Source organism: Aureococcus anophagefferens, assembly GCF_000186865.1.
Source record: "Aureococcus anophagefferens unplaced genomic scaffold AURANscaffold_25, whole genome shotgun sequence".
Lineage (NCBI taxonomy): Eukaryota > Pelagophyceae > Pelagomonadales > Pelagomonadaceae > Aureococcus > Aureococcus anophagefferens.
The window spans coordinates 216,485-236,351 of NW_008705585.1; the positions used below are offsets into that span (position 1 = coordinate 216,485).

Below are 19,867 nucleotides of genomic sequence, written 5' to 3' on the forward strand. Positions count from 1 at the left end.
GAACTTGATTGGGGCATTGCTTTTGGACCTTTGCGCGCGATGCTCGATCATCGCAACTTCGCTCAGCGCGAGGCCCTCGGACGCATGCACCAGAAGTTCTACCAGGAGTATGTTGGGGGGGACGCCAAAGCTCATGCCAAGCACCGAAAAATATTCGTAGCGAACAACCTCTCCGACCACGACCCCGTGGTTTTCGCCCTCGAATCGTACTACCGTACTTGTGACTTGTAAGTGTTGTTTCGCCGGGCCAGTGGGGAATGGTCGAGCGCGTGCTCCGTGAGTTGCTCTCCCGCAGAGCGCCCGGGCCGCCCCAGCGCGAGGCTTGCCAGTGGCCCAGAAGAAGAAAACCAATTAAACAACACACAGTCGCCTAGCCCGCGGCGGTACACTTGTGCCCCCTCTTGGGCTGTCCGCATTTGCTGCAGCGGTACTCGCGGGGCGCCGACGCGGCGGGAGCCGCGGGCAAGGCGAGGCGCGGGAGCCAGTCGCTTCGGGAGTCGCCGTTGTCCAGGCGCACGCGCTTGCTCGAGGTCGGGGTCTCCGGGCGCGGCGGTCGACCGGCGTGGCGGTCCAGCCAGATGTCGTCCGATTCGAAGAGGTCGTCCGAGTCGGACGCGGCGGCGCCGCCCGCGCCGCGGTCCTCGCCGTCGTCTTCATCGTCGTCCTCGCTTTCGGAGCCGTCGTCGCGGTCGCGCTTCGTCGGCGTCCAGGGCTGGGAGTCGCGCGGAACTCGGCCCGAGTACGGGTCCACGGGCGACAGATCCTCGTCGCGGTCGTCGACGTAGACGGCGCCGGAGACCATCTCCTCCTCGCTGTCGCCGAGGCTCGTGACGTCGTCGTCGTCGTCGTCGTCGCGCGCCATCGGCTGCGAGCTGTCAGCTCCGAAGTTCTCCGTGAGGCTGAGGCTCTGGCTGAGCGCCTGGGAAATCTGGGCGTCGTCGTCGAGCCGCGTCCTGTCGTCGTCGTCGTCGTCGCCGTCGTCGTCGTCGTCGTCGCGCGCCATCGGCTGCGAGCTGTCGGCTCCGAAGTTCTCCGTGAGGCTGAGGCTCTGGCTGAGCGCCTGGGACATCTGGGCGTCGTCGTCGAGCCGCGTCCTGTCGTCGTCGTCGCCGCCGTCGTCGCCGCCGCCGCCCGCGCCGCCGCCCCCGCCGCCGCCGTTGTCGCCGCCGCCGCCCCTGCCGCCGTCGTCGTCGCCGCCGCCGCCGCCGCCCCCGCCCCCGCCACCACCGCCGTCCCCTTGCGAGCTCCCCGTCGCTCGTGGTGGACGAACGACCCAGCCGCGTTCCTCCGCGTAGTCCTTCACCTGCTTGAGCAGCGTGAAGGCCTCGCGGCGGCGCGGGGTGTCGAAGACGTGCAAGCTCGGCTCGAAGAGGCGCTCCGTCGCGAGCAGGATGGTCTTCCGCTTCGCGCGAGACAGGGAGACGACGAGCCGGCTCGCCTCGTAGACGAAGTCGAGCTCGGCGCTCTCCTCGTCGGGCAGGAGGTCGAGGCCGGCGAAGCACGCGACGACGAGGTCCTTCTCGCGGCCCTGCATCCGCTCGACGGTGTCGATGTCGCAGAGCGCGGCGAGCGCGCCGTCGAGGGCGTCGCCGACGGCGTGGCGCTGGGCGTGATGCGGACAGACGCAGAACGCGCCGCGGCCGCGGGCCGTCCCGGCGACGACGCGGTCGCGCGCGGCGAGGATCCGCGAGCACAGAGACGCTTCGGCGGCGCGGATCTCGGCCATGGAAGCCGTCGGCGGGATGTCGACGAGGACGACGGTGAAGTGCTTCGCGACGTCGAGGATGTCGCCGGCCGTCGCGCGCGACCGGCTCGGGGACGCCCGGAGCTCCTCCGTTCGCCTGGCCACGAGCGCGTCGTCGCCCGCGGGTACCGCCGCCGCCATCCGACACCGACAGCCACCTCGAGAGCAGATGTGGTAGCCGGAATAGCCCAGCGCGACCTCCGTGAAGGCGCAGAGTTCCGCGCTCATGCGATGATTCTCGCGCAGCGCGCCGACGCAGCCCGTGCCGCGGAGCTGGTGGCGGACGACGTCCAGGATCGAGCCCGAGATCTCGACGCCGACGCCGTCCGGGAGAGGCGTCTTGATCGTCGGCCGCATCTGTCTGTGGTCCCCGAGGAGCACGAGGCGGCCGTGCTCCGCGTCGAGGGCCTTGACGGCGAGCGCCGCCTGCGACGCGAGCATCTGGCTCGCCTCGTCGACGAGCAGCACGTCCCACGCGCGCGTCACGCCCGCCTGTGCCAGCGTCTTGTCCACCTTAAAGACTGTACAGCCAACGATGAGGCAGCGGTCGTTAGCGAGGAGCGCGTTGACGTCCTCGGCTGTCGACTTCGCGTCGAGGATATCGAATTCGCGGCGGAGCCGCACGGCGTTCTTCGGTAGGGGCGGCTGCACGCCCCCGCCCTCCGCGCGGACGGTGAACTCGTTTCCCGAGATGGCGACGACCTCGCCCTTCCGCCGGGTCCGGGCGTTGACGCCTCTCCCGCTTGGACTGAACCAGCAGAGCTCTCCAGCCGCGGTTGGCGGTTCGTTGTTTACATTATCAACCTTGAGCACTTGCACATCAGCGCGGCGAGCAGCCACCATGGCTACGATCTTTTTCAAGAGGCCATCGACGGCCGAGTGCGTCACGGCAGTCACGATAATCTTCAAAGGTGGAAGCGTCGGCGCGGCCGACGCGCCCTCGCAAAGCCGGACGAGCGTCGACGCGGCCCAATGGCTCTTGCCCGCTCCCGGGGGGCCGAGCGTCACCGAGCCTCGAGACTTCACGACGCGCCGGAGCGCCTCTTCCTGGGACATGGTGGCCCCGGTGTCCCGCGGGATCGCAGCGTCGAGTTCGCTCCAGTCGCGAGGCTCGACATCGCACCAGTCCTTCGCGCCGTCAAGAAGTTTCACGAAGAGCTCGTCGCCCGGAGCGTCCGCGCAGCGTTTGAGTTCTCCCAGCATAGGCACTGACGTAAAATCGGTGTAGCGCTTGACGAGCACGTAGCGCTCGTCGGGGTCCAGGCTAACGCTCGCGCTGTGCTTGACAGAGAGACGGCAGGAGCCCTCGCTGACTCCGACGACACTCGCAAAGAGAATCGGCAGGGTCGTTTGCAGCTTGTAGGCGGGCTTGTCCCTGTTCTCAAAGTCTGCGAACTTGAGTGCGAGCACCGCGCCGCCCTGGGAGACCGGCGCGAGAATCCAGCGCTTGTTTTTCATCGAGTCGGGTTCTCGGGGCGCCGCGCCGCGCTCGACGCGGAACGAGCCCTCAACGTCCCGTCTGACTTCGGTCGTGGCGCCGTCGAGCCGGACGACGGCGACCTTGTCGCGCTGCACGAGGTCCTCGAGGCTCCTCGCGCGTTCGTGCCGGTGCGCGTAGATGCTCGTCGCCGTCTCGAGTTCCGTGAGGAAGCAGAGAGCGCTGAGCTTCGGGTGCGCCACCGCCGCGGACGCGTCGAGGTGGATCGTCGCGGCCTTGAACGGCGTGTAGCGGAACTCGCGAGCGGCGGCCGCCGGGTCGAGATCCTGCGTCGAAATCGCGTCCGCGCGACCGGCCGGGCGGCAGCGCGTGCGCATGCCGTGGAGGAGGAAAAGGGCGCACTCGGTCCGCGATACGAGCATGGCGACGCAGCGGTCCCGGATGTCGGCGTCGAGGTCGCGGCCGGCGAGGTGGTCCGGGCCCTGGAGCGCCCAGACGCGGAAGACGGCGTCGCGATCGCAGGCCGCGGCGACGGCGCCGAGGTCGCGGCGCGTCTCGCCGTCGTCCTCCACCGGCAAGTAGGCGCAGAAGTTTTCGAACGTCGTCGCGCGCACGGACGGCACGTCGAAGAGCGTCTTGGCCTCGGCGACGAGGACCGCGAGGCGCGGCAGGAACTGGGCCGCCTCCGCGGGGTCGGCGCCGGAGGCGATCGCGGGGTGGTGGCTCTCCATGAGCAGGTGCATCGGCTCCGCGCCGAGAGCCGACATGACGAGCCGCGCCTTGGCAGCGGCCTCGGCGCTCGACTCGCCGAGGGCGACGCGGAGCACGGCGTCGAAGAGCGACGTCTTGTCGACGGCCTCGGCGCAGCAGACGACGACGCGCTTCCCGCGGCAGAGCTCCAGGGCGCCGTAGACGTCCGCGACGAGCCGGAGGCGGACATCTCGCGCGGCGTCCGTGGCAGCGCCCGCGAGCACGTCGCCGTCGTAGGCCTCGTGGGGGACGACGTGGCTCCACACCGTCGGAGCCTCCGCCGGGTCCCCCGGCACGAAGCGGACGCAGTACGCCGAGGGCGCCATCGTGCGGAAGTTTGTGTCGATGGCGAAGACGATCGCGCCCGCCTCTTGATGGTGGCGGTACGGCAGCGCCACGCTCGGCCTGCCGGTCAGCACGGCCTCGCCGTCTTTGAGGGCGCGGAGCTTGGGCGGCGTGACGTAAGCGGCGGCGACGTCGTCGTCTTCGTACTCCAGGTGGAGCGCGCGCGAAAGCGCGCCTCGCACGCCCTTGTCTTCGGTCCTTGCGCCGCCGCCCTTGAGGAAGGCCTCGAGGCGGTCGAGCTCCGTGTAGTCCCCGGGTACTGCCCGCGCGGCCCGGTTGAGCTCCTCGAGGTCCCGGTCTTTGCAGTTGGGCAGCGCGCAGAGCCGCTTCTCCCGCACGGCCTGGGCCTCGCAGTCGCGCCGGTGCTCGCAGATGGCGCAGGCGCCGTGCAGGACCCAGTCCTGATCTTGGTCCGCGGGACGCGACAGCGCCTCGGCCGTGAGCCACCTCCGGACCTTGCCGCGGAGGAAGTCGCGGAGCGCGGCCCGGAGCCCGGCGACCTCGAAGATGCGCGGCGCCGGCTCCGAGGCGATCCAGACGCCCCCGACCTTGGACACGGGCGCCGACCCCGGGAGGTCCGAGAGCGCCGACCCCGGGAGGTCCGAGAGGACGACGTCGACCAGGATGCTGTAAAAGACGACCTGGACCTGATGCGCGAGCTCGACGCGCTTGCTCGCCTTCGCGTCGACGACGACGACGGCGCGCTCGCCGGTCCTCGGGTCCTCGACGACGAGCGCGTAGTCCAGGAGCGACCGCTTCAGGTCGATGGCCGTCGCCCCGGCCAGACCGAGCGCCTCGTAGACCTTGTCGATGACCTCCGCGTTCAGCGAAGGCTGCCACAGCGCGGTGCCCACGGGCGCGGTGCGCAGGAGCTTCAGCGAGATCTCGTCGTAGGTGCGCCAGAAGCGCTCGCTCCGGTGCTCCTCGCCGCAGCGCTCCTTGGCGAGCGCCTCCACGTCGACGAAGCGGAACCGCGCCGGCGCGTCGTCGCGGCGCTCCCCCTCGGGCGAGAACCAGGACCGCGTCGCGAGCCCCGGGTTCTGGAGCTGGTCGTTGATCCAGCGCTCGTGATCCGCCCCGCGGCCGCTGACGAGCGATCTCCAGTTGAGGCGCTCCGCCGCCTCGGAGACGTCCGCGTCCGTCGGCGGCTCGCCGCCGAGAAGCGGCTCGCTCCGGCGCGCCCGGCCCCGCGTCCGCGTCGCGAGCCGGTGGAGGAGCCGCGGGCACTCAAAGTGGAAGTAGGTCCCGAGCATCGACGCGGAGATCGCGAAGAATGTGGTGCCCGGAGCCCCCGGAGCGGCCTGGCGCCGCGCGCGAGAGAGACCGTCGACGAGTTCCTCAAACTTGTCCGCTAGAGAAACCCCCGCCGAGTCCGCCGACGCCTTCACCAGGAGGCTGAAGCACTCGTCCGGCGTCATCTTGTGCTGCTCCCACAGATCCGAGCGCCAGATGGCGTTGACCCTCTCGACGTCGCCTGGGGAGGCTTCCGCCGACAGCGTCCGGAGGAGCCACTCGGCGTCCGACGGCGCGTCCGCGGCCGGCGGGCTTCGGGGCCGCGGCGGGCTGCGGGCCGACGCCGCCGGCGGCGCGGCTCCTGGTTGCGGCGGCTGCGGTGGAGGAGGCGCGGGTCCCGGCGGTGGTGGCGGCGGCGGCGGCGGCGCGGCTCCTTCTCGCCGCCGCCGCTCGCGCCGCACGGCCTTGAGGATGTTCGTGAAGCACCCGTTCACGATTCTCAATGAGAAGCGCTCGTTCTTGGGCACGGCAGCGAATCGCCGGAGCACCTCGACCTGCACCTCGTCCGGGTCTGGCGGCAGGTAGTAGGTGCGAAAATAGGACACCACATACTCGTCTGGCCAGTAAGTCGTGGGGATGCGGACGAGCACCGCGCGCGCGTCGGCGCAGAGGCGAGGGTACCTCCGCTTCGCCTCGAGGATTTTTTGAGCCACCGCGAGGTTGGCGGCGGCGCGGTCCGCCATGCACGTCGACGAGAAGGACCTCCGGAACGCTCTCCCGCACCGCCCTGGTCCAGCGCCGCTGTGTGGCAGCCCTCAACACCCACTTCACGCAAACGCCTTACTGCGCCAGCGTCCCCGCGTCGTCGTCCGGGAGCGGGTCCCCGGATCGTCGGATCGACGGCATGCCGTCGCCGTCGCCGATGGGCGGCCGCTCGCGCACCGTCGCGTTGAGCACGTCGCGCTCGGGCTGGTAGTGGGGCCGCTGCACGAGCGTCTCCAGCGGCCGGTGCCGTCGCGAGCCGAGCGCCTGGGACAGCTCGGGCCGCTTGAGCATGGAGACGTGCGTCTTCGCCCAGTCCTGGAGGGGCTTCGAGAGCTTGCCGTGCGTGTCCAGGGACCGCTTCAGGTAGAAGAACTCGGCCTTCTCCGCGTCCTTGGCCTCCTGGTTCGCCAGCAAATGCTCCAATTTGTCGTTGAGCGCCTCGGCCGCCTTGGAGTGCACGTTGAGGTTCTTGTTGAGCAGCCGCGCGTTCCGCTCGACGTGGGCGAGCACGAGCGGGTCGGCGTTTTCGAAGAACTCCTTGTGCTTGCGCCACGACGTCCCGAACAACAGCCGCCGCTTCATCTCCTCGCGGAAGAACGGCACGACGCGCAGGTGCTCCTCGAGGATGGGCGCGATCGTGTCCGTGAGCGAGTCGCGCAGCGCCTCGGACACGACGGCGCCGACGTCCGCCTCCGTGGGCGGCTCCTCGAAGATGACGCGCCGCGGCGACGGCGGCGCGGGCGCGTCCCTCCGGGGACCCGCGGGCATCTCGAGCGTCGTCGTCGGCACGGCCTCGCCCTCGAGGCCGTGGACGACCATGACGTCCGGGTCCGTCGACGCCAGGGAGTCCTGGGCCAGCGCGTCGAGGGGCGCGAGGCGGAAGCCGCCGAGGCCGGGCGTCGTCACGGTCGACGCCTTGGACGGCGCCGTCGACGGCCGCGCGGCCGCGGCGCGCGCCTTCGTCTTCGGCGGCAGCGACGAGAGCTTGTACTTGCTCGGGTCCAGGCCCTTGTGCAGCGCCAGGGGCCCCTTGTCGTCGCCGGTCATCTCGAAGACGGACATCTGCGCGTCCGCGTGGACGGCCGCGCTCGCCGTCGACGGCCGGCCCGTCCGGTTCGACGCCGCGTCGCTCAGGCCGCACAAATCGACGACGTCGTTCTCCCAGAGGGTCAGTTCGTCGATGACGTCGACCATGGCCTTGCGCTCCGCGAGGAGCGTCTTCACCAACTTCGGCAACAGTTCCGTCGGCGGCACGCCCGTCTCGTCGCACAACAGCAAGATGCGGTCGTCGTCGGCCTTGGCCTGCTCGAGCTCGACCTTGATGGCCGCGATGACGCGCTCCGCGTTCTCCCGGCGGAGCGCCTCCTGGTCGCGCTCCTTCTCGGCCACAAAGTTCGCGCGCGACATCCGCGAGATCGACTGCTCGACGTCGTGCATCTTCGCGTGGAAGTTCTTGCGCAGGGCGCCGTTGATCTCGAACAAAATGTCGCGCTGGTCGACGACGTCGTAGGCGCGGTACTCGAAGGCCACGTCGCAGACGCCGTGGCTGTCGATGAGCGGGATCCGCCAGCCGATCCGCTTCAGGCGCCGCCGCTTCTTCTCCAGCGCCGCCTCCATGGCCTTGACGCGCCGCGCGACGAAGCGGCTCCGCTCGCCGGAGGCTTTCAGGTCGCGGAGCGCGGCCTCCTCCGTGAGGATGTTCTGCGAGAGCTCGCGCGCCTCCGACGCCAACTGGTAGTGCGACAGCGACGTCGTCGCCTGGAGCACGTCGTCGCCGACGTCGCCCTCGTCGCGGCCGTCGTCGATTTCTTCCTCGTCCTCGTCGTCCGCCTCTTCCTCGGCGACGTCCTTGACCTTGACGTCGTCGTCGTCGGGCAGGTGGATCGCGCGCGCCGCGGGTTCGGGCGCGGGCGACGGCGCGCGCGCGACGAGGAGCTCGTGCTCGAGGGACGACTGGTGCTCCGCCGTCGCCGAGGGCGCCTCGACGACCACCTCCTTGACGACCTCCTTGTAGACGACCTTCTCGACGACGCGCGGGTTCTTTTCGAGCTCGCGCTCCGCTTTGATCGCGCGGTCCTCCGCGTCCTTCAACCGCGCGAGCGCGTGGGCGAGCTTCTTCTGCGCGTCGTCGCGGTCGATCTGGGCGATGGACTCGCGCCGGATGGCCTCGTTGAGCTTCTTGTGCTCCGCCTTGAGCTTCTCCGTCTCCTCGGCCTTGGCGCGCTCGACGATTTTTAGAGACTCGCGGTGGCGCACGGACTGCTGCTTGCGCATCTCCTCGCCCTGCTCCGCGGCGGCGGCGCCCGCGCGGTACTTGGACGCGAGGATCGCCGCCTTCGTCTTCTGGTCCTCGCGCGTCTTCGCCGCCTCCTGTTCCCGGACGCGCGCCTCCGCCTCCCGCAACTTCGCCTCGAGCTCGTCGCGCTTCCGCGCCGCGGCCTCGTCGCGCTCGCGCTGCTCCTCGAGCTGGGCCTTCATGCGCTCCCGCTCCTGGGACACCTCCTGCTGGGCCGCCAGCGGGTCGAGGAACTTGCGGTGCTTCTTCTTCTTGCGCTGGCCCGTGTCCGTCGACGCGTCGTCGTCGACGTCCGACTCCCGGTCCGTGTCGTCGTCCGTGGAGTGGTGCGTGAGCACGCTGCCCTGCTCCATGCCCTCGGCGATGATCTGCGACTGCATGGCCTCGGCGATGGCCTGCTCCTCGCGGAGCCGCGCGACCTCGTCCTCCGCGGCCTTGAGCGCGTTCGCTTCCGCGGCTTCCGCCTCGAGGCGCCTCGCGCGGCGCGCGCGCCACTTCTTCTGGATGCCCGAGATGGTCATCAACGCCTTCATCGTCTTGTCGCCCGGCGGCGCGGCCCCGAGCTCGAGCATCATCTTCTTGAGCTTGTTCCGGACGACGGGGATGGGCACGCGCGAGCTCACGTCGGAATAGACCGCGCGGACCTCGGCCTCGACCTTGTCCCGCAGCTGGTTCAGCTGCTCCAGGTTCTTCTCCGTCGCCGCGGCGTTCTTCACCAATCGCGCGACGTGGCGGTCCGCGGACTCGCACGCCTCCTCGGCCGCCTCGACGTCCTCCTCGAGTTTCGCGATTTCGACGCGCGACTTGTAGACCTCCTCCTCGAGCGCCTTCTTCGCTTCCACGTCGCCCGAGGCCTCGGCCTTGGCGGCCTTGAGCTGCTCCTCCATGGTGTCCCGCAGCTCCTCGAGCTTCTCCGAGTGCTCCGCCAAGCTCAGCGTGAGCCCGCCCTGGCCGCTGTCGAAGCTCCGGCGCATGCGGCTCACCTTCTGCCGCGCCTTGCCGAGCTCCGTGTTTAAAGCGTGGAAGGCCGCGTCGGCCGCGTCGCCGCGGTCCTTGAGGTTGGCCTGCTGCTGCCGCAGGATGTTCGTCATCGCGGAGAGGGCGCCCTGCGCGTGGGCCTCGCGCTGGGACACGCGGCTCAGCGCCGACCCGATCTCCGCGGCCTGCACCGTCGACAGGCGCATGGGGATCCACTCGTCGCTTAGAGCCTGGCAGACGTCCTTGGCCGGGACGACGAGCTCCTCGAAGACGTCCTCGGCCTCGGCCTGCTCCTCGGCGCTCGCCAGAGCCTCGAAGGCGTCGGGCGCCGTGTCCATGATGCCCGTCGCCACGAGGCCGTCCATAAGGTCGCCCGATTTCGTCACGAGGTCCTCGAGCGCCTCTTCCGGCAGCACGATCTCGCGGCGCGCGGCGAGCATGTCCGCGAGGTTCCGCTTCGACGACCCGAAGCGCCGCTCGCCGTCGACTATGGACGCGTTGCGCTTGCCGACCTGGGCGACGGACCGCCGCGACGCCATGGACGCGCGCACCTCCTGCTGGCGCTGCGCGACGTTCGCCGTCGGCGCGACCTTGGGGTCGGCGACGACGCGGACGCGGTACGTGCCCTCGCCGCGGGCGTCGACGTCGCCGGCGACGACCTGGGCCTTCTTCCACTTGGTCGTGCCGGGGATTTGGACTTCCACGACGGAGCCGAGCTCGTGCTGGTGGTGCGACCGCGCGTACTTCTTCTGGAGCGCCTGCGGACGGGGGGAGGGAACGTTTGCGATGGAAAGAAAAAAACGAAAAAACGCACCATGGTCTTGCCCTTGACGTAGCGCTTCTGCTCCTCGGCGGTCATCTCCGCCATGATCTCCTCGTCGTCGCTCTCGTCGTCGGACTCGTCGTCGCTGAAGACGTCGTCGCCCTCGGCGGGCCGCGCGAAGATGTCGCGCCGATCCAGCGCGTCGATCCACTCGCCGGCGGCGAGGCCCGCGTCGTCCTCGACGACCTCGGCGGCGTAGGTGCCGTCGGCGAAGCGGTGGACGATGGCCTCGACGAGCGCGTACTCCTCCGTCGCCTCGGCCTCGGTGACGCCCCGCTCGTAGTGCGACACGCCCGCGGGCCCCGGCGCGAGGGCCGTCGCCGGCGCCGCCGCCGGCGGCGCGGCCTCGGGCACGTCGGCGAGCGGCGGCTCCTCGGCGATGGGGCTCGGCTTGTGGCGGAAGACGTCCGGCGCGGTCCCGAAGCGGAAGTGCGCGGGTCCCCGCGGCGTCGCGGCGTCCACCCTGACGCGGACCATGGCCCGCGCGACGTTGTGGGTCTGCTTGAGCTTGTCCTTGCGGGGCAGGGCGTCTTCCTCCTTGACGGCGATCTTCGCCTCGAACGCGTCCTCCTCGAAGGTGCCGAACGTGCCCGCGTCGTCGTAGGACTCGTTCTCGCCGCCGTCGGGCCGCTTCACGAGGTTCGACTTGAGGTGGTTCGACCCGAGGTGCTTGCGGATCTGCTTCCAGCGCCGGGACACGGGGTCGCTGATGGCGACGAGGGGCGGCGCGCGGTCCTGCTTCTTGCCGAAGATCTGCCGGCCCTCGTCGTCCTTGGATTTCGAGACGAAGGACGCGTCGCACAAATCGTCGAAGGTCGCCTGGCCCTCGAGCACGCCGTCCTCGGGGTCGGGCTCGTCGAAGTAGCGCACGCTGTAGCGCACGCGCGTCACGATGGCCTGCTGCCAGCTCACCGTCTCGCTGCCGTCCTCGCGGACGACGCGCCGCTCCGCCTCGCAGACGTCGCCGGGCTTGTAGCCGAAGACGCCCGCGGGCGCCTCGACGGCCGCGGGCGCCGGGGCGGGCACGTAGACCGTCCTGACGACCTCGCGGATCTCCACCTCCTTGGGCGCGTCGACGAACTGCACGGGCGGCGCGTCCGCGCGGTCCGGCAGAGCGACGAGCGCGTTGAGGTTGAAGGCCGCGTCGATGTTGGACACGGCGGCCTTGGTCGACATGTTGATGGGCACGGGGTCGTAGGCCGACATGCCCGCGAAGTCGTCGACGTTGAGCTCGCGGCTCTCCGACTCCGGCGTGTCGGCCTTCTGCTGCAGCCGCCGGCCCTTCTTCGCGTGCTTCATCGCCGCGCCCAGCAAGCCCGTGCTGAAGTCGATGTTCGCGTCCTCGTGGCGGCCGTGGATCTTGCCCATGGGGTTCTTCTTCCGGTCCTTCGAGCGGTGCATCGAGATGCGGAGCGCCGCGGAGAGCTTGAAGCTCGCGACCTCCTCGCGGTCCTCGGCGTTGTCGAGGTCGTGGAGGCAGAACGACGACGGCCGCCGCGCCTCCTTCTCGGCGACGGGCGCGTCGTCCGCGCGCGCCTCGTCCGATGAGGCGCGCCGCGCGGCGACGAGGTTCTTCAATCGGACCGTCGCGGCCACGGACGTCGCGGCCTTCTTGAACATGGCCAGGCCCTGGCCGGACGCGAAGGACGCGCGCACCTGCTTGGCCTCCTCCGTCTCCGGGGGCACGTCGGCGCCCGTCTCGAGCGCGGCGCAGCGCTGGACGACGCCGTCGTAGAGCTCCGTCATCGACTCGAGCTTGCGCTTGTGCTCCTCGAGCTCCTCGACGACGACCTGGACGTTGCGCTTCGCCTCGATGGACGCCTCGGCGGCGGACCGCTTCGCGTCGCGCCGCTCGAACTCGACGGCCGCGGCCGTCGCCGACGCGTGCGCGGCGTCGACGGCGTAGTCGAGGTGCTCCGTGAGCAGGTCTTCCAAATTCTGCAGCTTGACCTCGCGCTCGCGCTCGGCGATCTTCGTCGTCTCCCGGTGGACCTCGCGCACGGACACGAGGGCCTGCTTCGCGTCCTCGAGCTCCTCGCGGAGCTCCTTCTCCGCGCCGGCGAGCGCGTCCATCTTCGCCTCGACGGCCTTCTGCTCCGCCGTCTTCTCGCCCATGAGCTCGTCCGCGGCGCGCTGGCGGTGGGGCTTGAGCTCCTCCTCGAGCTGCGTGCGCTGGTACTCGAGCAGGCCGATCTGGTCCTTGAGCGACGCGAGCTCGTGGTGCAGATTGTCGTTCTCGACCTTGAGCTCGCGGACCGTGCCCTTGCTCTCCTCGTGGCCGGCCTCGCTCTCGGCGAGCTTGGCCTCGGCCGCGGACCGCTCCTCGATGGCCTTGTCCATGAGGAGCGTCGCGTTCGCGAGCTCGCCGCGCATCGCCTTCTTCTCGTTCTCCAAATCGTTGATGATCGTCGCGGCCTCGCGGTGCTCCGCGCCGGGCTTCAGCCCCGAGATCTTCGCCCGCAGCTCCAGGTTCTCCTCGAAGAGGTCGTTGCCCCGCTTCTGCTGGTTCTCGAGCTCGAAGCGGTTCTTCCGGAGCTTCTCCGCGGCGTGGATCGCCTCGCCGTCGGCCGCCTTCTTGAACTCGTCGAACTCCGCCTCCTTGGCGTGCAACACCTTCTCCGCCTCGTCGGCGCGCTTTGTCGCGTTGTTGAAGTCGCCGACGGCCGTGAGGAACTTCTTCTCGAGCTCCTTGTACGTGCCCAGCGTCAGGATCCGCGCGACGCGCCACTTCTCGCGCTCCTCGTCCATTTCCTTGTGCCGCTTGCGGTTCTCGTCGCGGATGCGGTCCTGGATGGACTGGAACGTGCGCTTGTGGGCCTCGCGCTCGTCGCCGAGCTCCACGCGGAGCATGCGGTTCTTGTCCTCCTCGAAGCGCAAATCGCCGCGCAACGCGTCGACCTCGACGCCCCGCGCGTCGAGGACGGCCTCGGCCGCGAGGACGTTGTCCTCGGCGTCGTCGGCGTCCTGGCGCGCGGCGCGCCGCTCCTCCTCGCAGCCCTCGGCCTCCATGCGCAGCCGCTCCACGAGATCCTTCTGCGACGTGAGCTCGCCGAGCGTCGCGCCCTCGCACCAGAGGCGCCGCGCCGTGTAGTAGTCCTCGGAGCCGACCTCGCCCGGCCGCCGCTCCGCCTCCTCGTAGGGCCGCGAGTCCTCGAGGAAGATGGCCTCGTAGACGAAGGACCGGAGCTCCGCCAAAGCGGGCAGCGACGCGCCGAGCGCCGTGACCATCTCGTCGAAGGTCTCGCAGGCGAGGGCCACGGTGCCGCGCGTCGGGGGCAGCTTCATCTGGCCGCGCTTGCCCTCATTCATACCGATGGGCAGCGCGGACCGGCGCTTCGAGTTGTTGGACCGGTCGGCCTCCGCGGCCTGGACGCGCCGCGCGTGCTCGAAGCGGCTCAGCATGCGCGTGGACAGGGCCGTGGCCGCCTCGGCGTCGGCGTCGGCGTCGAAGGATTTCAGCCACTTGTCGAGGAAGAAGCGCGCCGCGGTCTGCGACGGCCGCGCGGCTTCGGCGCTCCTTCGCGCCTCGGCGACGCGCGAGTGGGGCGCGTCCGCGTCTCGCAGCCCCGCCTCCGTCGCCTCCTCCATGTGGAGCCGCGCCTCGACGTCGTCGACGGCGGCCGAGTGGGCGCCGTTGCCCGCGCCGCCGACGCCGACGGCGCGCGCGTCCGACCAGGGGAGCGCCTGCGGCGGCGGCGACAGCAGGTAGCGGCCGAGGCGCAGCGACGCGGCGTCGCGCGCGCCGCCGACCGTGGCCGATAATAAAGGCGACGACTCGCGCTGGAGGAGCTCCTCGCCGACGGCGCCGCGGAGCGGGAGGTCCACGCGCGAGCCGCCGGCGGGCGCGAGCTTCCTCGCGCGCCGGGGCCCCGGCGCGGTCGTCGGCCGCATGTTCAGCGCGGCGCCGAAGTTGGAGCGGATGACGCCCGGCGGCGGCAGCTTGGGCTTCGCCAGGCTCGAACGCGGCGACGGCGCCCGCGCGGACTCGATGGACGCGGTCCGCGACGACAGACCCACGGCGGCCTGGGCAGGACAAGGATGATTCAACGTCGCTTCAACATGAGTGTTCCGCGCGCGCGCGTTCCGGAAAAAGCATCCACGCTTCGAGGCCGTCCCGAGAGATGATCGCTCGTCCAAAAATCAGCCGAAACGAGTGGAAAACGGCCGAGAGAGGAGCCTTTGAAGTTGGGAATTTCGCTCTCTTGTCCTGCCCTGGCGGCGGCGTCGGACGCGTCGCCCTCGCGCAGCACCACGGCCTTGGACTTGCGCTTGCTCACGATCTTCGGCGCCGTCGGCTTGAAGCAGCCCCTGCCCGTGACGTCGAGCCCCGCCGCGGGCTTCGCGGACGCGGTCGAGCTCTCCAGCGACGTCTGGAGGTCCAAGGGGAACGTCGTCAGCATGAGCTCCGACGCGGCCTCGTCGGAGTCGCCCTCGTGGGGCGGCCGCGGCGGGTGGTGCGCCGGCGTGGACACGCGCCGCGGCGGGCTGCCCGCGCCGCCGGGGCTGCCCGCGGTGCCGCCGGACGCGTGGCTGCCGAGCTCGCCGTAGTCCGACTCGTTGAGCCGCGCGCGGCGCGCGAATTCCGCCTCGGCCGTGTCCAGGCCGTGCTTGCCTAACACGCCGCCGATGACGCGGTGATCCGGGTCCCAGCGGTCGTCCTCGAGCTTGTAGGGCGTCCCGCTCCGGTGCTTGTCGAGCTTGAAATCGCTCAAGGGCGTCGACTTGCGCCCGCCGAAGGTCTGCAGCGTGTGGACGCCGAGCTGCTCCGGCCCCTCGGGCACGTCGAGCAACGCCGCCGGCGGCGCCGGCGCGCCGGCCTCGGCCATCTCGTTCTTAGAGGAGATGGGCCTCAGGCCTCGGCCATCGTTAATCCTCGGGCAGCGCCGCGCGTCAACTTAGAAGTAGCTAAAGGGAAACACGTGTTCAAGTTAGCAGAGGCGATTTTCATAATCCGCATCATGGCCGGTCTCGCGCCGCGTCCCTCGACGCCGCGGCTCGAGAAACGCGACAGAGAACCACCCGCACGAGACGACTCGAACGGACGCCCTCGCTCACCCGCGGCCACGAAGACCGCTCACCACGCCGCCCCCCGCAGGCATCGCGCGCGGACGTCTGGCCGAGGAGCGCAAGGCGTGGCGCCGGCGCGGCCGCGGCGTCCGGAACCGAGCGCCGAGAGCCGTTCGAACCCACGCGCGCCCAGCTCTTCGACGGCGCCCACCGCCGCGCAGGGACCACCCCTTCGGGTTCTACGCGCGGCCGGGCTCGAACCCCGACAACTCGACGAATTTGATGCGGTGGGAGACGGGCATCCCCGGCAAGGCGGGCACGGACTGGGAGGCCGGCCTCTACAAGGTGACCATGGAGTTCACCGACGACTACCCGTCCAAGGTGCGCGCCCCCGCGGGCCCCGCGCGCGCTATCGCCGGTCCCCGCCGCGCCGCTTCCGCGCCGACCGCGCGCGCGCCCGTCGCAGCCGCCCAAGTGCAAGTTCGTGCCGCCGCTCTTCCACCCCAACGTCTACCCGTCGGGCACCATCTGCCTGTCCATCCTCAACGAGGAGGAGGACTGGCGGCCGGCGATCACGATCAAGCAGATGCTCCTGGGCATCCAGGACCTCCTCGACACGCCGAACCCGAACTCGCCCGCCCAGAGCGACGCGTACCAGCTCTTCGTCTCCGACAAGGCCGAGTACAAGAAGCGCGTCCGGCAGGAGGCCGCGAAGAACGCGCCGCCGTCGTGAGCGCGGTTCCCCCGCCCCCGCCCTCCACCTCCCCCCACCCAATAAGCGCTGCCTTGTACTACTATCGGTCGTCGTCGGAGTACTCGTCCTCGGAGCTCACGTACTCGACGTCCTTGGCGTCGTCGCCCGTCGCCCAGGGCCGCGCGTACTTCTTGACGTGGCGGTACTTGCGGATCATGCGCCGCTGCGCGACGAAGAAGGGGTTCCCGCAGAAGTTGGCGATGTGGTCCTTCATGCGGCAGTGGGCGATGGACTCGCCGCAGTTGTTCGGGCACGCCTCCAGCCGCATCTCGCAGTCGCGCCGCTGGTGGCGGTCCATGTCCGCGCGCTTCAGCATGGCGCCGCAGCCCTGGTAGCACTCGACGACGAGGGCGCCCGCGGCGTGCTTCGACGCGAGGGCCTCGCGCTGCACCACCACGGGGCACGTCGGCGCGTGGGTCGCGTCGCCGCGCTCGTGGCGCGCGAGCTCCGAAAAGGGCATGGCCCGCGCGCACTGGGGGCAGACGACGGGCCGCAGGGGGCACTCGTACTCCTTGTGCATGCGCAGCTTGTAGCGCATGACCTCGGCGCCGCAGCCCCGGTCGCAGAGCTCGACCCCAAAGGCCTCGCGGCCCTTGGCGGCCAGACGGCACCGCCGGAGCTCGACCTGGCAGACGCCCTTCTCGAGGGACGCCGGCGTCGGCGGGTCGAGGCCGCCACTGTGGGCCACGGCCTCGCCCCAGCGCAGCGTCAGCTCCGGGTCCACGTCCGACTTGGCGTCCGTCCAGCCCCGGATCGCGGACCTGTACCGGAGCTCCGCGCGGTCGTGGGCCCAGCCCCCGCGGTGCTCCTCGAAGGTCCACCAGCCGACGAGGCCGTTCGCCTTGGCGTCCGCCGGCGGCAGCTCGCCGGCCTCCGCCTTCAGCTCCCGCTTCGTCCGCGCGACGTGCCAGTAGCGCGCCTCCAGCAAAAGCCCGTGGAGCGAGCCGTGGGGCGCGCCGCGGTCGCCGCCGATGTCGCGCATGGGCAGCTTCATGTCGCAGCCCTTGGGCGCGACGACGGGCTTGTTCGTGACGCGGTGGCCGTCGACGAAGGCGCTCAGGGACTTCTGCTCGCTCGCGACGAAGGCGACGTGGACCCAGCGCTCCGTCGGCAACGGCTCGTGCGACAGCGTGAACGTGCCGACGCCGGGGAAGGACACGCCGAGGTGGCCCTTGTTGCTCGGCTTCTTGCCCTTGCTGTGGTCCACCTCGAAGAGGAGCTTGCACTTGGACGACGCGGCGACGGCCTCGTGGCCCTCGTTGCCCAGCAGGAGCTCCAGCGCGCGCTTCTTGACGGACTTGCCGTGTGACGCGTCGCGCTTGTGGTGCAGCTTCTCGCGCGCGCGCTCCTTCTTCTTCTTGCGCATGGTCGCACGCCTCTCCTTGGCGCTCTGCTTCTTCCGCCGCCCGTCGTCGTCGTCGTCGTCGTCGTCGTCGTCGCCGCCGCCGCCGCCGTCCTTGGGCTCGTCCTTCGTCTCGTCGCCCTTGTGGTCGTCGTGGTGCTCGTGGGGCTTCGCGTCCATCTCCTTGATGACCTCGTCGAGCGCGCGGCGCACCTCGTCGACGGAGTCGTAGTAGGGCGTCTCGGCGTCGTCGCCCTCGCGGCGGAGCGCGAGGGGGTCCGCGGACGCGGGCGCGGCGGCGACGGCGTCCTCGGGCGGCGGCGCCTCCGCGAGGACGCCGAAGCGCTTCTTCGCCGGGTTCAGGGGCCGGAAGCCGTGGACCATGGGCTCGAGCGCCGCGCGGAGCACGTCGTTGTCGTCCTCGAGCTCGCTAATCAACCGCCGCACGGACCGGATGAGCTCGTAGGACACGTTCTTCGACACGTAGGCCGTCACGGCCGCGTCCATCATCGCCGCGTTCGTCTCGATGATCGTGTCCGTGATCGCCGACGACCGCTTCATGATCTCCTCCTTCGTTTCGCCCCCGACGCCCGAGAACGCCGTCGTCGCCTTCTCCTCCAACGCCTTCACCTCCGCCTCGAGCGTGGCGACGACGTGCTCCTTCTCCTTCTGGACCCGGTGCGCCTTGAGGCACGCGCGCGCCTTGGACCGCAGCGCGTCCGCCGGCTTCGGCCGCCAGACCCAGAATTCGGCCGTCCACGGCGGGTCCAAATCCGCCTCGTCGAGCGCGACGTACGTGGGCCGGAACCCCGCCGCGCCGGGGAACCGCAGGCAGGACCGCGGCTCCAGCAAATGGTCCGCCTCCTCGTGCCACTTGGCCGTGATGGGCCGCACCATGACGGCGCAGCCGCAGTCCGCGTTCTTGCACGGCTGCAACCGGTTCCGGCAGAAGTTCGCCGCGTGCGCGGCCATCTTGGCCAACGGGACCATGTCGCCGCAGTGCTGGCACTCGCCGAGCTCCGTCTTGCGGTACGTCGCCAGCTCGGCCATGCGGTCCCGGTAGGCCGCGCGCGCCGCGGCCGCGACGTCGTCGGCCGCCGCGCGCGCCGCCGTCGCCGCGGCGTGCGCGAGCAGCCGGTCGAGCGCCCTCGCGTGGGCGGCGTTGCCCCGGCGCTGGGCGACCTCGAGGGCGCGCCGCACGCGCCGCAGGTGCTCCGCGTGGACCGCGCGGTTCTCCGCGTCGGCCGCGGCGTTCGCGCGCGCGAGCGCTTCCGCGTTCGCGTGGAGGAAGAGGTCCCGCCGCTCCAGCGTGCGGTGGAACGGCATCGCGAGGGGCGGCTTCGCGCGCCGCCAGGGCCGCGCGAGCTTCCGCGCGTCCTTGGAAATGTCGTCCTCCTCGACGGCGCCGAAGGTCACGGCTGTCTCGTCCTCGTAGCCCTCGCGGTACCGGTCGGGCACGTGGAACGTCTTGTCGAAGGGCACGTCGGGCTCGTCCTTCGCCCGGGCGATGGCGTCGGCGACGCGTTGTAGTTCTGCCTCGATGTCGGCGATGCTCACGTCCTCCAGGGGCCGCTCCTCCAAGTCGAGCTCGCCCCAGCCTAAAGCTTCCAGCTCGCCCGCGACGCGGAACCGCTCCGTCGGACGACGACACGCTCGCGTCGTCCTCGGCCGCGGACCAGTGGCGCTGGCCGCTCCGCTCCTGGAAGTTGCGCCGCCGCGGCTCGGCCTTGTGCGCGGGCAGCGGCCGCGCGGCGAGCTTCTCCGCCGCCGGCGGCCGGAGCGACGGCAGGCGCCGCGACGGCGTCGAAGTTGCCGAGGTCCACGAAGGGCGGCGGCGCCACGGGCCGCTCCGCCGCCGTGAGCTGCCGCGCGCGCTCGGCGAGCACGCGCTGCACCGGCGACTGCTTCAGCCGGACGCAGTAGGGCCAGAGCCGGTCGCGGCCCGTGCGGTGCAGGTCGTCGGACTCCTCCAGGAAGCTCCGCGGCGCGCCGTCGGCCGTCGCGCTCCGCGGCAGGTCCAGCGCGCCGAGGCCGCCCGGGGTCGCGCCCGACGACCACGGCCGCGCGCTCGGCCACGCGTCGAGCTCCGCCATGCAAACGCTCAGCGCACCGCGCCCATGCTTACAGCGTTGAGCCGGGGCTGCCGGGCAATATCATCATGGGCCCGGTCCGGTTCGGAGCCCGAATTCGGACCGCGTGCGGCCAACTCCGGGGCCCGCGCGGACCCCACCCACGCGCCGGAGACAGAAGGGGGAGAGAGCGGGGCTGTAAGACGCCGGCCGCGCGACGCGGGGTCGCGCGACCGGCGGTGGGGGGAGAGGCGACGGCTCGCGCGGGGCGCGGCGCGAGGCGCCGCCGCGGGGGCGGAGGACGCCGCCGCCGGGGCGGCGGC

At 71.0% G+C, this 19,867-nt stretch overlaps 2 protein-coding genes across 2 annotated transcripts; one reads left to right on the top strand and one right to left on the bottom strand.

The window, feature by feature from the left end:
- Positions 1-337: 337 nt before the first annotated feature.
- On the bottom strand, positions 338-15,198 carry AURANDRAFT_72351 (hypothetical protein; the record flags this gene model as incomplete). Its single annotated transcript, XM_009042005.1, has 5 exons — positions 338-2,236; positions 3,269-6,272; positions 6,355-10,307; positions 10,364-14,395; positions 14,623-15,198. 5 exons carry the CDS (start codon positions 15,196-15,198, stop codon positions 371-373), a joined length of 13,431 nt encoding a protein of 4,476 aa, XP_009040253.1.
- A 268-nt stretch (positions 15,199-15,466) lies between these two features.
- Positions 15,467-16,112, top strand: AURANDRAFT_31459 (hypothetical protein; the record flags this gene model as incomplete). The annotated part of the gene is made up of 3 exons (XM_009041939.1): positions 15,467-15,504; positions 15,601-15,760; positions 15,846-16,112. Coding segments are annotated over 3 exons (465 nt in total), but the record flags the coding sequence as incomplete, so codon positions are not given.
- Between the last annotated feature and the right edge of the window lie 3,755 nt (positions 16,113-19,867).